General features: G+C 40.8%; 1 protein-coding gene across 1 annotated transcript; it reads right to left on the bottom strand.

The window, feature by feature from the left end:
• Positions 1 to 8,764: 8,764 nt before the first annotated feature.
• Positions 8,765 to 19,096, bottom strand: LOC306797823 (paired box protein Pax-6-like; the record flags this gene model as incomplete). The annotated part of the gene is made up of 6 exons (XM_079297262.1): positions 8,765 to 8,850; positions 11,785 to 11,926; positions 13,782 to 13,894; positions 14,835 to 14,985; positions 15,154 to 15,236; positions 19,018 to 19,096. The coding sequence occupies 6 exons, from the start codon at positions 19,094 to 19,096 to the stop codon at positions 8,765 to 8,767; spliced, it is 654 nt and encodes a 217-aa protein (XP_079153388.1).
• Positions 19,097 to 19,688: the final 592 nt, after the last annotated feature.

Here is a 19,688-nt window from a genome sequence, read left to right as displayed (position 1 = left end):
GGATGATTGAAGCCGCGCCCATGCCACACACACACAGAACAGAGGGGAGACGCCGAGACAAGCTGAGGTCACAGCGGAGCCGTGACAAATCCGAGACTGTTTACCTGTTGTGTCTTCTGCCTGGAATAAAGCTTTGTTCAACTATTCTGTGTCCGTCGTACTGCTTCTGGGTCCTTACCACACCCGTTACACCCTCCACTCATTTCATTTGGTGAATGATTATCAGCATGTAATTTCAACAAAAATATCAAAAATGCTTTTGAAGAAGACTTCCAACCCAACTTTAAGTAGACAGGTTAAGTAACAAAACTAGGTTAAAATTAGTAAATGTTAATTATCTTTCTGTTTCGCAAATGTCTCTATACAACATTCTCCCTAAGCGGACCTCCTCACTAGTTATTAGGGGTGTAACAGTACATGTATTCTTATTGAACCTTTCGGTACGAGGCTCACGGTTCGGTGCAAATTACGAACCGAACAATGCGTTTAAATAATACTCTTGCGTTTGGAAAATGCAGAAGCTTAAATTGTGGGAAATATGCTCTCGGTGGATCCACTGCACTCAATATGGCAACCCACCTAATGTAACAGACAACGTGCTGTCTGACACGCCCACCACGGAAGAACAACATTTTACGTTTTTTTAAGTTCTGTTGAAGATGCCTTCAAATCAAACCTATACTTCCACAATAATATTGTTTTTTTAGCAATATACTGAATGCGGTGAGGCAGAGAATACCGGTAATGGTAGACGGTCGTGGCGTCAAAGTTGAATATCCTTGAGAGAATTTTACAACCAGAAGATACGTAGCTCCCTCACAAGGTGAAAGTTGTTTAAGTTTGCAATTGAATATTAAGGGAACGTTTATTTTATAGCTCCATACATTATAAAACAATTAAATGAAATACTAGACACATCATACTTTATTTCCCTCTCCATAGCAGTATCATCACCTGTGTAAAGTTTAGCCGTTTGTTCTTCCTGTGCCATCCAGAAGGCGAAAATAAATCTGGTTAGTTGTCCATTGTTGTTGACCCAAAGCCCTAAGTGTGCCAGGTGGGGCTATAATCTGTCTGATACTGTGTAATCTGAATCCAGCATTAGGTTACAGTGAAAAATGAGAAGAGATGCTTGTTGAGTGTAATTAATGGGGCTGTTCATTCAGCAGCACAAAATCACACCAGACACAGACCAGCAATACAATGAAAGTATTATTATTATTGTTATTTATGCTGATATGAGCTGTGTCTTTGTTCATGCAGGTGGAGAAAAGAGGTGTCCACTGATCTCTTCACCTTGATTGAAAACCTTAAACGTTAACCTCCAAAACAAAGTGACCGGTAACGAATGATTTACAATTTGTCGGTAGGGGGTTGCATTGAAAGTTAAATTGCCTTGAATAATATTTTCTCTTGTGATTTAAATAAATTTCTGTAGGTGTGGCCAATGTCTATCTCATATGTTATATTAAATATAAGTCCAAAAGTGAGCTGGTAGAGAAGGTGTGGGTGTGTTAAGAGAAGCTGTCTTAGAACCCTTTCCAACACACACACCCTTTTGCAGGGTGTGTCCCTCTTGTTTCTGTGGTGGAAGGTAGGAAGCCATCATTGATCACTCTCCAAATGCTCTTTGATGATTAGAGTTCCTATTAGGCTGTTTGATGCGGACAGTAATTGATAGGTGCTGACATGATGTGGATTGTGTGAGATGTAATGGAATGAAACTTTTCAGAGCGAAGCTGCAGGTCATCTGTCTTGAATCCCCTCTCTCTTTCTCTCTGTGACAGCCGTCAGCGTCTCTTTCTCTCTTTTTTTCCCAGTCTTTTGTTAGGTAAATGAGGAGAGGTTGACCCTATTCTCATTTTGCAGCCACCCGCTGGCCGATGGAAGACAGAAAAAAATGACGGGCTGAATGAATGAAACAGAGGGAGAGAGCCAATGAATAGTTTTTTTCTTCTTCTATTCAACAGTGCCTCACTTCTGAATTTGCAGTGTATGAAATTTGGTTGTACCTTTGTGTGTGTGTTATAATATTGCTGTACTCTGAAGGCCATTTGCCAGTTCATCACCAGCTGCCATCCCCAGCCCAATAGAGACCAAACCAAACCTCACAAAATCCCCATCATTTTCAGAGATGATGGACTACTACTGAAAGTTGGTAGTAAACACACATTGGTGACAAATGAAGGAAAACCCGACATAAACTGAGTTAGTACGGTGTTGTGCCACCACAGGTCTCCCCACAAAAATTGACAAAATAGATTTCCCAAAGTCGCTGACTGGATTACGTTCAGAGACGATGTTTGTTTCAGTAAATGAAGTGCAGTATTTGTCAAATGCACCGGAGTCTTAGAGAGGTGCTGGAATGAAGCGGATGTGACTCTGCTTTAGATAAGAAAAGCACTTTGAAGGTCAGGGAAACTTTGTGGTTTCGTTTAAAAGCATATCTGTAAAGTCCTCACCTTTCGCAATTGATAGTGTCCACCGGGTCGATCAGGTGAATCGTGTAGATCTGAGGAGGTTCTGAGTGACTGTGGTTGCACATTGATTGTCATTGCTATGAGACCTAGGCTAGTATCAACCTTATTTGATTGTACAAAATACAGTGTAGTATTTCATTTCTGTGGCATTTCTATGGGCCAATCAGAACTTTTGTCTCGTCTGCTACTTGAGGGCAGTGGTGTATAAAGTACCCAAAAGCCCAACCCTGTCTCCTAAAAATTACGTTCTCCCGAAACTAAAATGCATTCTCAATTACGTTTGACCATAAACGTATTTTCTCCCTGATTATGTTTGTGTTTGACGTATTACAAAATACGTTTCAAATCAACATTTTAACACAAACCTTTTTTTCCCTCTCCACCACCGCCTCTCCTCCCTATTATGCAGTCAGAATACAACCGCAACACGCCGTCTGTCTCCGGCAGAAATGCGCTGATCCACGCACGGGGGGACGTGGTTATGGTTAGGGTAAGAGTAAGGACAGGGTTAGGGTTAGTAAATAAAGGCAAGGCAGATCACAGAAAAATAATAAAGTGTAGAGTATGGCAAAGATATGTTAATTAGAAACGTATTTGTAATACGTCAAACACAAACGTAATCAGGGAGAAAATATGTTTCAGGGAGAAAATACGTTTATGGTCAAACGTAATTGAGAATGCATTTTAGTTTCGGGGGAACGTAATTTTTAGGAGATAGGGCTCCAAAAGCCATACTTGAGTAAATGTAAAGATACCTTACTGGAAAACGACTCCAGTAAAAGTAAAAGTCACCTATTAGAATACTACTTGAGTAAAAGTCTTAAAGTATCTGATATTTATTGTACTTAAGTATCAAAAGTAATTTTCTGATATTAAATGTACTTAAGTATTGAAAGTAAAAGTACAAGTAAATGCTGTTAATAAAAAAGCAAAGGGTCAGAATTTTGAGAATTATGAAGTCTATTCTTTTAAGTGCTGTGGCACCATGTATGTATGAATGTAGCTTCTTTACATTCTATTAGAATGTAAAGAAGCTACAGTGTATAGAATGATTCTATTGAAGTTATTCCTTTTTTAAATGTTTTAGACGAGTCACTAATCACTTTAAAAGAGTGATTATAGCTGATTTAACTTACAGACATGAGATTGATCTTCTCATGTCACTCTCTTTATACAATGATATAAATTCATCCCCGTGTTATTGATATCTTAGCAAAAGTTACTCCTCATTTTTCGTGCGTTGTTCCTGCAAAAGTCCAGCAACATGAGTCTGTTTTGGCTTGTTACATGCATACTGTCTTTTCAAAATAAACTTCCATCTTCACAGGAAACAACTAAGGTTTAGGCGATGAAACTACTTAGTTAGGTTTAGGAAAAGATCGTGGTTTGCGTTAAAATATCTACGGAAGTGGCGTTGCTTAAGTACGGAAGTCACGTCACAAATAAATCAACATTGGCTTCTCGTTTCACACGCGGCACAAACTGCGGCCTCCTGGAAGAAACACAGTGTTTGTTTGACCCATCCACCTCTCCTCATCCCACCCGTCCTGTGTGAAATTCTACTCATGTAGTCGCTCGCTAGCTATAGCATGTAGCATACTGGGCATCACTGGGAATCAAAACGCCGCGGCTTTGAGAGCACTTGTTTGCGCATTAACGTGATTAACCAATGATTTAACTTGCTGCTAGGACCACTGATTCACCAAACCTGCTTGCTTGCAGTCTGTGTTCCACCACAGTCCCCGTCGCTGGTCTCATGATTCATTTTGTTTCTGAAGATAGATTTGATTTTGTAGAGAGTAACGAAGGTTTCAGGGGAAATGTATCGGAGTCAAACTATCAGTTTTGCTTTGCAAAATGTAGTGAAGTAAAAGTAAAAGTCAACAGAAATATAAATAGTAAAGTAAAGTACAGATATCCAAAAAAACGACTAAAGAATAGTAACGAAGTATTTCTACTTCGTTACTATACACTACTGCTTGAGGGCTTCCTCAACCTCGGTGAATATGTCTAGTTTTCATTTTCCTTGCAAACATTCACTTTCATTGTTGCTCTTGTCATGTTTGGAAGCTACAGTGCTGCAGTCCCATTTTCTCAAGCTAACGTAAATTACTCAAGAATGATTGTCCATGGCATGCAAGAGACTGTCGTTTGATTAGCCGCAGCCTGAGCATATAAAGTGCCTTTAACGGGACAACGCTGCCTAACAGAACAATGTCAATAACAGTGTGGGCTGTTTAATGTTGAACTAGATAGCATTACAAAAATATCACTTGCAACTCCACTTGGACTTTAACCCCAATGAATCATGACTTCACTTGGACTTCAGCCTTTTGACTTGAAGATACTTGATACCTACCAGCAACCCCAAAGACTAAAATCATGAAAAACCTGAATCATCAACACTTAAGAATCTGGATCTTTTTTATGATTAACTTCAGTTGCACTTGTTTTAACAAGCTATGACTTGTTTGAGACTCAAAACTTAAAGTTTCTAACTTGGAACTTGACTCAGGACTTTCTTTTTCTTGACTTTGGACTTGACTTGGAACTTGACTGCAAAGACTTCAGACTTACTCGTCCCAAAACAATGACTTCGTCCCAGCTCTGTTAGTTACTGGTGACTTTGCAGATTCAGATTCCAGCACGGACCATTGTATGGAGTGTGACAGTTCACCTTCTTTGTGGATCAATAAAGTGCTTCTTCTTCTTCTTCCTCTTCTAGACGTCACTGCGGACAATTTCTATATTTCTGTAGTTCTGAGTAACCGAAGGTTCTTCTGCCTGGCTGAACAGACTTAACCGGTTGCTATTCCAGGTGTGTTGCCAGTTAAATTGTATGAATATAGACATGAATTCTATGAGATTGTGCTCTAGAAAAGCTTCGAGACTCCCTCAACTGTAAGAGATTCTCCAATTGTTTGGAACTCTCCTGCAGATATGAACAGTATCCTTCGAAATTATATTCCAACATTTGTTTTTTGATGATGGTGCTGAAGGGCAACACGCATCTTCCCGGTGTTGATGTGCATTCATTCTCCAGAAAAGCATACATTTTATAACACTCACTTCTCGGCACATTCCAGCCCCAACACCTTGACTGCTTCTGTACATCTGGATGGCGAGTTTAGTATTTGACAGGCGTCAGATGACACTACACAATGCGATGTGGCCTGTGTGTGTTGTGTTTGACACGAAATTTCCCAACAGTGTTTCAATTGGGTTGCGATATGGTGACTGTGAAAGCATTAGCATGGTTGCATGGATGCTGGGAGAAGGGGTCCTGAGGGCAGAACAAAACCATCAGATTAAAACAAAAACAGTTTTTACCAACACCTTTCTCCCTTTTTACTGGGATATAAATGTGTAGTACAACAGTATTCTTTTCATTCATTGCTTTTTGTATAATCCTTCCTCCAAAGTGATGTGGACCTGCAGTATACATGTTCCATCGCAGTCGTTGAGGTATTCAGAGGAATTGTTCTTGTGTCCAAATGAATTGAGCTAGCTCGGGCAATGGTCATCCTGTCGAACAAACCCTTGGGCCGAGCTCATTACAGCCACTGCTCTGCGTTTTCATAGATTATGATAAACTGGTCATGGGCCACATTTCTCTTGCCCGTGCTGCCTCGCTTCTGATTTCTCCTGGCAGATTTCATGCTTGAGTAGTCGGCAGTGGTCTAGCATGTGTCGTTGCTGTGGCTGCTTTGACATACAGCAGAGGCCATTGGTGATCAAGTTTCCTGTCTGTTGAAGTGTATAACTTTCTAAAAATTGACTGTTCAATTCAATGGAAAACCACTAATGTTGTGCAGCCTTTAGTAGAACATCATTTTAAAGACTTCCACTGTCACTGATTGGTGCATGAATAAAGTTATTGTTGTTACATTGGTTCAGCTCACTGAACACTGAAAGTGGTCATGTGAGGCAGCTGATGTTGATGCTGGCTGCCTGAGTGCTGTGCCCCATTAAACAACAGATTTTGGGACACTTAGGACCACTAATAATTCACCGGTTCATGCAAAAGAAGGCTGCATCTGGAAGACCCATTGAACGGGACAACCTTTTCATCACATCATAACTAATGTTGCTGGCACAGTGCTGCCAATTTGAAACATTCAGACAACAAATAGCAAGAATGTCATATGTTGCTGTCCAATGAATTGTATTTGTTGTGAAGGCTCGTAACATTTGGTCAACACATTCTCACTCCCAACTCGTCAAATGCTCTACGCTCTACGTACCTCTCTGGTGTCTGTTTTGGACGTGTCAGGGACGGCATGTCAGTTTGTTATTTGCAAAGTGTATTTTCTAAGTAAACTTCCAACTTAGGTTTACTTACTTTTTATGTTTACTTGGGCAAAAAAAGTACTTGATTAGCATTTAAGTAACAAAACTACTTAATAAGGCTTTAGAAAAGATTGTGGTTTGGGTTAAAATAAGTAAGTTTGTTACATAACTGGCGTTAGCTAAGTAACTAAGTGTACTTTTACTTGGTTTCGCGCGGAACACAGTGTCATATCGGACGCCCAGGGGCACTTACCAAGTGTGTATATTTGACAAGTTGGGAGCTGCTTTAAGTGGATGTGTTGTTCCATAGTGCCATACAAGGGAGCTAACATTGCCTTTGGTTGCTTTTGGCAATGTTGTTGTTGTACATTAGAGTTCATGCTGCTGATAGGCCTGAACAAGGATCCCTTCTTGTGTATCTTAATGAGTCACAGTATATCAGCATGGGGGGGGGCATCCTTGGGATGGCGGTGATGATATACAGTCCAATCAATGTGTTTGTTTGGTGCAACTGTTGTCAGCAACATGTACAGTTTTCTGTATACCCAGTACAACTGTATATCCTATTGCTTACAATATTGTGGAGGGCATGGCTGTTCAGCGGGCTGATTGCTCGGCTCCCGGCCCCGGACGTGCTGCAGGGAATTATGCAGCAAAAGTGGACTGCAGTCAATAAGTCGTCGCCTGTAAAGACATGCTCAAGTACACAGAACGATGAAGCTCCACCCCTGCTGCCACTTAGAGCGGTGTTCACTTGTTTATTCAAAGTCTATTAATATTGAACGGGCCGTGCCGTGTGTCCATACTGAACCTAATTCAACCAAGCACTTCATAGGGACCTCAGCAAAAGACCCACCAAGTGTGAAGTAGATCAGATGAGCGGTTCTCGATTTAAGTGAAGAACACACAGACATTCCTTGCTTTCTAGTTGGAATGTCCTTTAACCATGATAATTAAACACATGAATAAATCCATAACAATACCATGGACTGTAACAAGCAATATAATTGAAATAACTTTATTATGGAAACCCTCCCAGATCACTAGAGAGGACAAATACTTTACAATTTAAAATTAGAAACAGATTTACATCCCAGACACGATCTGATCCTTTTATAAGCTAGCAGAGTGTTTGTTCTGCTTCCAGTCTTTCAATAGTTGCTCTATTGTAGAATTTATGGACATAGGAGCTTTGGAGTTAAAACAAACTGAGACCCCCCCCCCCCCCCCCCCCCCCACATTGTTTTTAAGTTCAAAATCAGTGTCCATGCCAGTCAGCAACTCACATTCAGATCAGGTTTCTTTTACAATACCAAACACATGTCACCAGAATCCACATTCTGAAATTCTATACACATTCCAGGCTGGAGCTTTTGGAATCTGCTGATGAAACAAATTCACACATCATTTCATGTTTTATTAAGTTCCTCCCTTTATGTTTCAGTCAATGTCGTTTTTTTTGTTGCTACAAATACACCAACATGATATAAATTAGGAACAGAAAGTAGAGGTAATATGTCTTCCGACAGAATGTCCAAATGGACACACAGCAGTTAATTTCTGTCTGGAGTTTAGTGTTAACAAAGGATGGGCCACCTTCCTGAGCTTCCTGAGTACAGCTCAGGCTAGAGCGTTTCATTCTGAGTTTGTGCCAAAGACACTTTGAATGGCAGCTGAGGATAACGTGGCGACAGATCTCCCCAAAAAACGTTGAACCAGTTGTACAGTGGCTGAACTTGTACTGGTTTATAGTGATTTTAAAATCCTTCAGTTGGAAGAGTACTTCTGTCCTGCTTGTCTCCAGAATTTGGTTTGAACATTTTCCTGCAAACATTAATGAGAGTAATTCCTTCATATTCATTGGCTGTGGTGTAGTCTGCTTCAGGTCCTTCTTCACATTCCAGCTGTAGAGTATGGGTAGGTCAGGCTTTGATGTTGCAGCAGTCACTCCTTGGGATCACCACAGGCGAGACCAAGTACCGTGGGAAATGACATCACTGCAGGCGTGGCCAGTACTGTGACATGTCCGCTTCGTTTCCTGGAACTTGGACCGGAACGGAGACACCAGGCGAAATCAGACCTGGTGATAGGAGAAGAAAGAGGTCATTTGAGTTGACAGCCGTGACACAACAAAGTTGAAAGTGTGTTTTGACTCAACGCAAAGCAAGTTGTAGAAGTTGCACAGTTGCACATTAAGTGCAGATGCAAGTCTTTCCATATTTAACAGAGTCCACACAAGGCGTTTAAACTACACTAACTGTGCAGACGTATGGAAATAGCAAAGAGAAGGCTTGTATAGGTACTTGAAATTATAAACTATAAACATATTTTCCTCATTATCTTGTGTTCTCATTGCACAGCTCCTGTCTTCCTCAGTTGCTCTGCTTCCAGTGCAGCTTGTTTTAAGTAGAGCTTTTATCCAATCAGATCTCACCTCTGTGTCTCTAGGTAGAACAGAGCCAGAGGCCTGCAGACTCACAAGTGCATCATGTGCACTTTAAGTGAATGGGGACGATATTGTTGATTGTCATAGTGTTCAACCAATCAGATCTTTAGTTTGACATGTTGGGCGTATTCTTTGACGTGTCAGAGCTGCTAGCTGGCCTACAAGTACGTGATTGGTCAGTGGGCTAGCCTGACGTGTTGGGCGGTGACAATCCCAAAATCTGCTGCCTCTGTGAGCGGACATCTTCAGCCTCAAACGCATTAAAACGTATTCAAGAAATACAACTGGGGAGGCTCGACTGTCGTCACTGGCGTCCATGAATGGAGAAGGACTTCTTACTGGAACTAAAACACACGGATGTACTGAACAACCGTGAGATTAAACTCTTTATTAAGAAAGAAAGGAGGATGCACTTTGTCTTTAAATAGTGAACAGCAGCTCTGGTAAGTTAAATGCGTTTGTTTTTACATCTGCAGTAGCTTTAATATGCTTGTTTATATATTATTATTTGCACAACTTGTTTTTATGAAGATGGATTTTTGTTTGTTTTTATATGTGATAGGAACCATTGTTACATCCAGTGTTGCTCTAGGGCAGCGGTTCCCAAACTTTTTAGGCCACGCACCCCCTTCTACATCCCGACCGGGTTCACGCACCCCCAACCCCCCCCCCCCCCACACACACACCTTAAAAAAAAAAGCAACAGAGCCGCATAAAAATCGGACGAATGAGAGAACAGTTTGCTCGCGTGTGGCGTTTGTTTACAAGATAAAAAACACAAAAACTCTTCCTGCACCGTGCCTTCGAAAAGGTAACTGACGTAACGTTACGAAGGTAACGGACGTAACGTTACGAAGGTAACGGACGATTGGCCAGATTGGCCACATCTGTAGGCTCGTCTACTTACAGAGAGTAAAACTCACTCTTCTTCACGCGACCGACTAATGTAGCCAGGATGTCTTCGGACAAAGCATCGATGCGCGCGACAGTGTTGTTGGACACCGGGATCACGCGCAACTTTTTCGCTTCTCTCTCTCCAATCATACATTCCACCATCTCTTTAACATTGTTCCCTCTCCACCACCGCCTCTCCTTCTCCCTATTACGCGGTCAGAATACTACCACAACACGCCGCCTGTCTCCGGCAGAAATGCGCTCATCCACGCACGGGAACAACACCGAGTTGTAATATATACCTCCATAACACCCCGCCACTCTCGGCTCATACCTCCCCAGCAACGAGGCACATCACCCGGTCACAATACCTCCAGAATGTCCCCCGGGTGAAATCCGGGACTTGGTTTTATGGTTCCAAGTGGCGGGCGCTCACTCGTTGGCGCTGGGACGCGAGGTCTCCAGCCGCCCCCGCCGCGAGGCACCCGATCGTCAGGTCTTCAGCCCTCGGAACAGGCCGCGGGTCAACAACTCGTGGGTGGCGGGGTAGAGGCGAGGCAGATCACAGAAAAATAATAAAGACTAGAGTACAGCAAAGATATGTTGATGAGAAACGTATTTGTACGTCAAACACAAACGTAATCAGGGAGAAAATACGTTCGTGGTAAAACGTAATTGAGAATGCATTTTAGTTTTGGGGGAACGTAATTTTTAGGAGACAGGACTGCACCGCCATTACATTTTTCCTCTCGCGCACCCCCTAGAGGCAGCTCACGCACCCCCAGGGGTGCGCGCACCCCACTTTGGGAATCCCTGCTCTAGGGACATATTTAGCCGGTGCCAGTGTTGCCAACTTGGCGACTTTCTCGCTAAATCTGGAGACTTTCTAAACCCTCATGGAGACTTGTCAAAAGCTACTAGTGACAAATCTAGCGACTTGTTCTGGTGTTATTGGAGAATTTTGTGGTGTTCTGACGTTAAAGCACGTACGTTCTGCACTCTGGTGAACGAGCAGCGGGAGCTGCCGTGAGCCCCTCCGCCGCCGCTGCAGTCAGAGCAGAGAGGAGACGCACTCTCAGCAGATAGTGTATCTACAGGTGTTGGCTTCATTTGTACACGAAACAAATAATAACCGTAGCTGTGTTTCAGCTGTAGGACAGCAATGAAGGCCCAGGTATAAAATGCACGGCCCACCACTGCTGTAATGTAATCCAAGTCTCATTTATCCAGACATACGCTCACATGCATCTTCCTTAAAATCATCATCTTCCCTAAGCCTTGTTATCCTAGAACTCAAGGTAACAGGGTGTGTAATTGATATACAAATTGTCATTTTGAGGGTGAAGTATTCCTTTAAAAAACAGAATCACTCTACAGTCAGTGAATGTTAAGAATTAACAACTGTTTAGAGTTGTTTAGAGTGTAGACAGTTGTATCCTTTATTAACCTTTCATTTTCTCAATGTTTCTCCAAACTTCTAATCAGCTTTAAGTTGAATATGTTTTAAGATTTTTCTAATTCCAAACATGATTCAAAGAAATATAATTCTTCCAGTCTGGGAAGTATTCAAACCCAAAATGTCATTGATCATCATCAGTATTCATTTCTGCCCTGTCTCATTTAACTAGTGATCAACATGCATCCTGCAACAGTTGTCCGTTTGTATTTTCCTACCTGTTGACGACGTTGCAGAGGACGTCATTGACTGGCTGTTGATGTGTGGCTGCATGTGTGGAGGAGTATATGTCTCATAACTTCTTCCATTTATAGTGGGGCTGGTGGGCAGCATGCAGGAATAAGAGGGCTGGCTGGATGCCTGGAAACATAAATAAATATTACCCATTGAAACAGCAGAATTTACCATCTTAACACGAATAATTAATCACTCAATTAATTGCCTTTTTCCCCACAGCAAATGTTATGGTCAATTAGTCAAATCAGGGTCAAAGGGCATTTTTGTTTTTATTCAAGAAAGACTGCATAACATTTTTCAGATGGTCTCGGATTCTTCCAGAATACCCACGTACAGGAGATTACATGTAGATTGTCTGACTCCATAAAGTGGGTGCTCAGACTTAAAAGAGCTCAGCGTTAAAACCATGCAAAATACGGCTTTGGTATGGTCCAGTGGCTACAGGTACAGGTGAGAAGATGAAATATGATCCAGTGGGTCTAGTTGTACATGAATGACTTTTAAAGTCAGACACCAACACACTGCACAGGACACACTGTAAAGAAGGGATTTACAACTCTGGAAAGTTGGCCATGATAATTTTAGCCTCTATCACAGAGGAGTCCGCGGCCCCTAGGGGGTCTGCGGAGGTACTGCAGGTTGTCCGCGAAAGTTTTGGTTGATTAGACAATTTTTAGACAGAAAAGGGTTAGGGTTAGGTTTTTTTTTTATATCTCTAAACATGAATCTGACCATTATGTTAATAGTTCAGTATTGTATGAAAGATAACGGGTGTGTTTATGCATGGCAGTGGCACTAATAGGCCATCACTCATTTTTTGTTTCCACATTTATGTTTAAAATGAAAACATCAGTTTGAATAGCTTGTGTGCATGATTATCATGCAATTAACAGACAATGTTGATATTGGCATTGGTATCAGCTGACAAGGTGTGTTTATAAATGGCAGTGGCACGGCCACCCTACTCACTGTACCTTGCACATGTTTAACATAAAAACATGAATATATGAACCTGTGTATTATTTGAATAGCTTAGTATTGAATGCACAATAAAGAGGTGTGTTTATACATGGCACTAGGCCCAATTTAATATAAAACACTATTTTATACAATATATATAGTCGGGGGTCCCTGCTCCATCTCTCTATCAGTTTGGGGTCCTTGGCCTGAAAAACGTTGAAGACCCCTGGTCTATCACTACAATCTTCAGGTAACTCTTCAAAAGAAAATGTGCAAGGGATATTTGTAAGACTAAGAGTTAAATTAAGAACTTTTTTCATCCAAAGACCACTTTCTGGAAGAAAGAGCATTGGTGTGTAATGATGATCAGCCCTGGTCATTTAGGAGCCTAATGATGAACCTGGGTGGGTTCTAGATAAATCTCTTACAAATAAATGTATAAAAGGGTTCTCAATAGACCGCCTGCGTGCATTTTAGATGAAACCCTTGAAATATAAAAGGGGACTTGGTGGACCCCAGCATGGGTTCTTGTTCGCTCCCTTTGAGGCTGAAAAGGGTTCTGGGTGGAACAATTACACCATAGAAGTATGCTCTGTAGAATCTCGTATAGGGTGTTCTAGGTTGAACCTTGTACAGATGATTCCAGGTATAACCCTTTGTGTTGGGTTCTAGGAGGGGTTCGCCTATGGGGGACAAGCCAAAAAAACCTATACTTGTACCTTAAACCCTATAGTTAACACTTTATTTCTAAGAGATACCATGCGCAACATCAAAAAGTGATATACTAGGAATTACAAACGGGGAGCTCTGTGTCTGGGCTGCCTGACTTTGTGTTGGAAGTTCATATTGAGCTATGTTCACTGGGGGCAAACATTTCTACAAAGATGTTCTAAGCAACTGTAGGCAACACATCAACTGGAACCAGAACCTGACACACATGAAGATGCTATCTCTTCTTTGAGGTGTTGAGGTGTGCTTGTTTAATTGTATATTGTGCTGTCTTGTAAAATAATCTTACTTGCATAGGCAGGCTGGCAGCCATACTGAAGCTGGGCATAGCTGGTAGGCTGTAGCTATTGGACAGAACTGGATCTGACCTCCCCAACATGGATCCTGATGAGAATGACAATAGAGAGATAAGGATGGGGAAATTATGAGAACACAGTATCCAAGGCAATATACCTCAACATACAAGATAGTACAATACTTCCATGACATTGGTGGATGCAGGGGAGATAGTTGGTCCTTGTAATTGTTTTGTAAGTCACAGGTAAATCTCAAAACTCTACCACCTGAGGTTAAGTAGCAGAACCCATTAATTGTAGGGTTAGTGCTTTAATCCCTGGTTCCTCCTGCCCATGTGTCCAGGTGTAGTTGATCAAGACACCAAACTCCCAAAATTGCACATTGGGAAAAAAGTACTTTGGACAAAAGCATTTGCTGATGAAAGTAATGCAACCCCAAGACTCTGGCCATGATCAAGATCAAAAGCAGCTATGTAAGTCCTTTGAACTCAAATACCTAACTCAATTGTCAGAAATCTTATTGGAATTCATGAAGTACAACACTGGAGCTGCAGTAGTATTGCTGTATTTGAAGGAGCTTTTGTTTTTTACAGCCTGTAATTATGGGGAGGACAGTGAGCTAGACGACAGTAAACTATTTATGATGTGTAAATACAATACAAACTGGAGCAAGAAAGAAGCAGCTAACTATTGCTTGTATTTGAAATGGTCAGAATTAGCCAATCAATTCTTAAGTTATGGCCAAAAGGTTATAAGTTTTTAAGAGGTCACAGTGACCTTTGACCACCAAAATCGAATCAGTTCATCCTTGAGTCCAGGTGGATGTTTGTTCCAAATTTGAAACTTTGCTTAGGGCAGTTCACAGAATGGACAAGAAGATGTACAGACAGACAACCCTAAAGCATAATGCCTCCGACCACGGCTGTCGCCGGCGCGGAGGCATGCAAAATGAACTTTTAGTCTAACAACAACTTGAACAGTATTATTATGCTCATAAGTGTCAGTCAAATAGTACATGTACTTGTAGTACATGTCCTCATCAGCACCTGGTGTAGTAGGTTGTGGTATTGGCTGGTAAACAGTGGGGTTGAAGCTGCTGCTGATGGGAATATGGTTGGAGGAGTTGGACACTAGACGACGTTGATTTCTCAGCTTCTCTTCTCTTCTCCACTTCGCTCGTCTGTTGGAGAACCAAACCTGCAAATGCCAGAATAGAAAAGAAAAAGACATACATTGTTATAAGGTTAAAGGATGGGTACATTTTTTCAAGTCTCTTAAAACAATGCTGACATGTCCATATGTTGTATTACAAAACAGAACACTCATACATACACACATAAAATAATGATATATAATAGAGCTCACCTGTATTCTTGCCTCTGGAAGGTCTATTTTGTTGGCAAGGCGTTCTCGAGCAAACACATCTGGATAGTGAGTCCTTTCAAACTCTGGAACAAAAACACATTGTTTCATTGCATGATAACTTTAGTTTTGCTATTTCTAATTGTTGTACATTAGGAAAATCAATCTACAGTCACGAAATAATAGTGAAGCATTGCGTTCCAACATTGGCTGTAATGATGGGCTGTGTTTTGGCCTTTTACAGATGTTTCAATGATTCACTCCTCACATTCAGTGCTGCCATACATTTTCTGTCTGGACAACTGCACAACTCATATTATGATTAAAGTCAGTCAAAACAGACACCTAAATAGTTACCTAATTAATAGTCAACTTTACTCTGGCTCTTATTACCACATGGTCAACTATTGCTACAGATTGGGGAATAATTTTACATTCTAGAAAAAGCATTTCCTGCTGAAAATGCGTTGGAATGCTGAAAACTGAAATTAATCGCAAAAACATTGCTGAAAATAGATATCCAATTCAAAAACAAATTGCAAAAAGCTTAATAATTCAAAGAGTTTAAAGATTACAAATATGAAAAGTCATATCTTTCAGGAGAGGTGTGTCCTGAAAGACCTGAACATTTTGATATTTGAACAGTTTCTGTGGCTTAAAAAAATTCATCAATGGTGATATTTGTAGTAGTATAAGTTGTAGTAGAAGTATTATCAGTAGAAGTATTAGTAGCATTAGAATAAGTACTAGTAGTAGTAGTAGTGATATTTGTAGTAGTAGTGTAAGTTGTAGTTGTAGATGTAGTATCAGTAGTCATAGTAATAGCTGTAGTATTGGTCATAGTATTTAATATCACAGTGGTAGTAGTAGTAATAGTAATGGCAGTAGAAGATGTAGCAGTAGTAGTAGTACTAGTAGCAGTCGTACTAATAGCTGTAGTAGTATTACTACTTTTAGTAGCATGAATAGCAGTAGTAGTAGTAGCAGTTGTCATATAAGTAATAGTAGTAGTGGTAGTAATAGCAGTAGTGGTAGTAATAATATTGTTGGTAGCAGTAGTAGCAGTAGTAGTAATAGTAGCAACAGCAAAGGTTATCATAGAAGTAGTAGTAGCAGTGGTAGTAATACTATATTAGCAGCAGCAGTAGTAGTTGTCGCAGTATTAGTAAGAGCATTCATTTTTTTAACAAAAAAGCCTAATTTTGAGCTTGTTTAAATGCAGTTAATCCATGGGGCTTTTATTTTGAAAGGGTGGTGCTGGGTGGGGGGGAGAGGAGACATAATCATAATGTCTGACGCACATAAACAGAGGTTATTAAATGCCTGGCTTCATCACAAGCATTTCAATTATAATTCACTCTTTGGGGCTTTTATTTTGAAATGGGTTGTGTGTGGGGGGGGGGGTCCTCTAAAAGTCTCTAATACCTGAATGACTGTATGAGAGAGAGACATAGACAGGGAGAGAGAGAGAGAGAATTAGTGAGAGAGAGAGAGAGCGAGAGAGAGAGAAGAAAGAATTAGTGAGTGAGAGAGAGAGAGAGGCTCTGATATCTCTGGCAAACTTTCTCATTTGGAGATTGTACTATGTTTTGTCTTTTACAGCTTACATGACTGTTGTCCTGCTCTGCCATGTCTTTCCTCGTCTCTCCCTCTTGTGTGTAAATGTCACTAGAATCAGGAAACTTATCAGAATCCTCATATCTGATTGGCCGAGCTGCAACACGTAACAGCTGCAACAAATCATGTGTGTGCGGCTTTTATTTTAAAATGGGGTGGGTGTGTGTGTGTGTGGGGGGGGGGGGTGGAGGAGGGGGGAAAGACCTCTTGATCCCTAAGACCTGAATGACTGTATGAGAGAGAGACACAGAGAGATAGAGGGAGAGGAGTGTATGTGCGTGTGTCTGTGAGTCTGTGTGTTTATCAACATCACTAATTGGCTCAATCGCGAACACCTGTGTGCCTGAAGCCATTTGAAAATATTCTCCATAGAGATCCCATTGAAAATAAAAAGCTTAATAATTCAAAAAGTTTAAAGGTTAGAAATATGAAAAGTCATAGCAGACCTCTGGTGAAAGAGCTGAACATTTTAATAGTTGAACAGTTTCTGTAGCTTAAAAAATGAAGGAGAAGAAGCGGTGCGACGGAAGAAATAGAAGTTGAATAAAGATTCGAAGAACAATAGTTGGAATGCTTAACAGCATTCCAACAAATATAACTAGACCTTGAAAAAAAGGAAAATGTGTGTGTGTGTGTGTGTATATATATATATATATATATATATATATATATATATATGTGTGTGTGTGTGTGTTTTAGAGTACATCCACACTACTCCGTTTCTATTTGGATACTGAGTTTTCAAAAAGAAACGCTCTGCGTCCACATGGGCGTTTCAGCATCGTTTTCGAATTCATCTGCATCCACACGGCACCCTTCAAAAATGGATATCACGTGACCATTAACGTACATCACGTGACCATTAACGTACACTGGGTATGCGCGTGACGGTGCAAACAGGAAGTAGATTTGTTGCTTCGTTAAAAAAATACGACAGAGTAATAAAGTAGTCTTTGATAATGAAAGGTCGTGTTTGATACTTAAGATCTTCCTCTAAAATATTCCTCTATAAACTCAAACAGACAGTTCATGGAAAGTTTTAGAAGTTTTATTTTTCAGACGTAGTTACAGCGCTGCAGGTCTATCTCTCGCTCTCTCTCTCTCACATAACAAATTCACTTTAAAATCAACACTTAGACGTAACAGTTTACTAGATTATGGATCCATAAATGTGGTCAGCACACGCCTCTCACTCGTTTCCTCGGTGTTGTTGTTCTCACTCGTAGCTCTGCTGGTGGCTTAACTATCTGTCTACTGAATAGCATTTACTGCTAACCGTGACTTCAGACGGATGCTCCGTAGGGCTGATAACGCCGCTGGACACGCCGCTCACTAATCGCTCCAATAACAGCTGCTTCCTCCGTAATAATGCAGACTTTAACTGGACAACAGCTGCTGGTATAGATGGATAGATAGTTTGGTGTAAGTAAGAGCCACTGAAGTTATCAGTCTGAGAAAAAAGAAATTCAGAGAAATGGGCCTGAAGATATGTTTTGTAAATGACACGTAAATAAGATCAACACATTCACGAATATATCAACTTCCCGTTGATAAGTTACTACAAGTTTTCTGAAATGTTATGTTTAAAAGTACCAATGAGTTATTATTTAATGGTAACATTTGGTGAATTGAGGAGAAATCTATGAACGCAAATAAAGAAAATAGTGATCCGGCGACTGTGGCTCAGTGGTGGAACAGGGTCGTCCTTCAATCAGAGGATCGACGGTTCGATCCCCGGCTCCGCGATGTCAATGTGTCCTTGGGCAAGACACCTCAAATGTACTCGTGTATCTGTGGCTACGGTGGGTGAATGTCAGTCAGTCCTGATGGTAGCCCCTTCCATCAGTGTATGAATGTGTGAATGATGACATGTAGTGTAGTCATCAGAAGACTAGAAAAGCACTGTACGAGTACATTCATTTAAAATAAGTTCTATTCTGGATGTTTTCTTTCCACTCTTCTGAAGGAAGACTTGTTCAGGATGTAAAATTCCAGTATCAAAATCAGGTTTTGAATAAAATAAATGAAATTCAATATTCCCAATGTGCATAGTTGAAATATTTATTCACAAGGTTAGAGAGTTTGCAGACCGTGTCACTGTGGAAACACATCGTGAATCTGACCTCCCTCGGTTGAGTCAAAGTGGATATTTTCCACACTTACAGATTGAAAACACAACACACAGGAAACCCATATGTATAAATATAGGTATGTGGGCGTATTATGTACTGAGGAACAACGACCAGTTACCTTTCTCCAGTGCTTCTATCTGGTCCTGTGTAAATGAAGTTCTGTTTCTCTGCAGTTTCCTCTTCAGCTGAAGCCTCATCTGAGTCTCCTCTGAGTCTTCACCGTGGGAACTAACTGATATGGTGTTCTCCCCTCCCTCTGCCTGTGGACACTCTGCACCAGGGAAGGAGGGAAGGAAGGAGGGAGGGAAGGAAGGAAGGAAAGTTGGGTTTGGGCTCGAAGATGTTTCACGTCGTACAATGTAAAAACTTTCCATTACAAGTAAAAGAATGCAATCAAAACGTACAAGATGAAAGCTGAATTTTGTAATATATACGTTTTCAAAAAATATAGATATTATGAGGAGTTTCATTTTCAATAATGCATCATATTTTCTGTTCTATATGTGAAATCTTAAATGATAAAGTAACAAGTAACTCCAGCCATCAGATAAATGTAGTGGAGTAAAAGTAGCAATAATCCACTTCAAAGTGTAGCAGCTAAAGATGTAATAAACATGGAAATGCTTCAGGAAATACCAGTACCTCAAAACTGTGCGTACGTGAGGAGATGTATTTTGTTTTGACCAACTACATGATCATCTGAATACAAACATAATAAAAGGAAACCTAACACTGAACAGCTTAAGACTTTCCAACAATGTGGCAGACTGGGTCCAGACCCACAGGTGT

The sequence above is a fragment of the Melanostigma gelatinosum genome (assembly GCF_949748355.1).
Source record: "Melanostigma gelatinosum genome assembly, chromosome: 1".
NCBI classification, from domain to species: Eukaryota; Metazoa; Chordata; class Actinopteri; order Perciformes; family Zoarcidae; genus Melanostigma; species Melanostigma gelatinosum.
The sequence above is the reverse complement of the archived record's forward strand: the minus strand, read 5'-3'. Positions and strand labels throughout refer to the sequence as shown.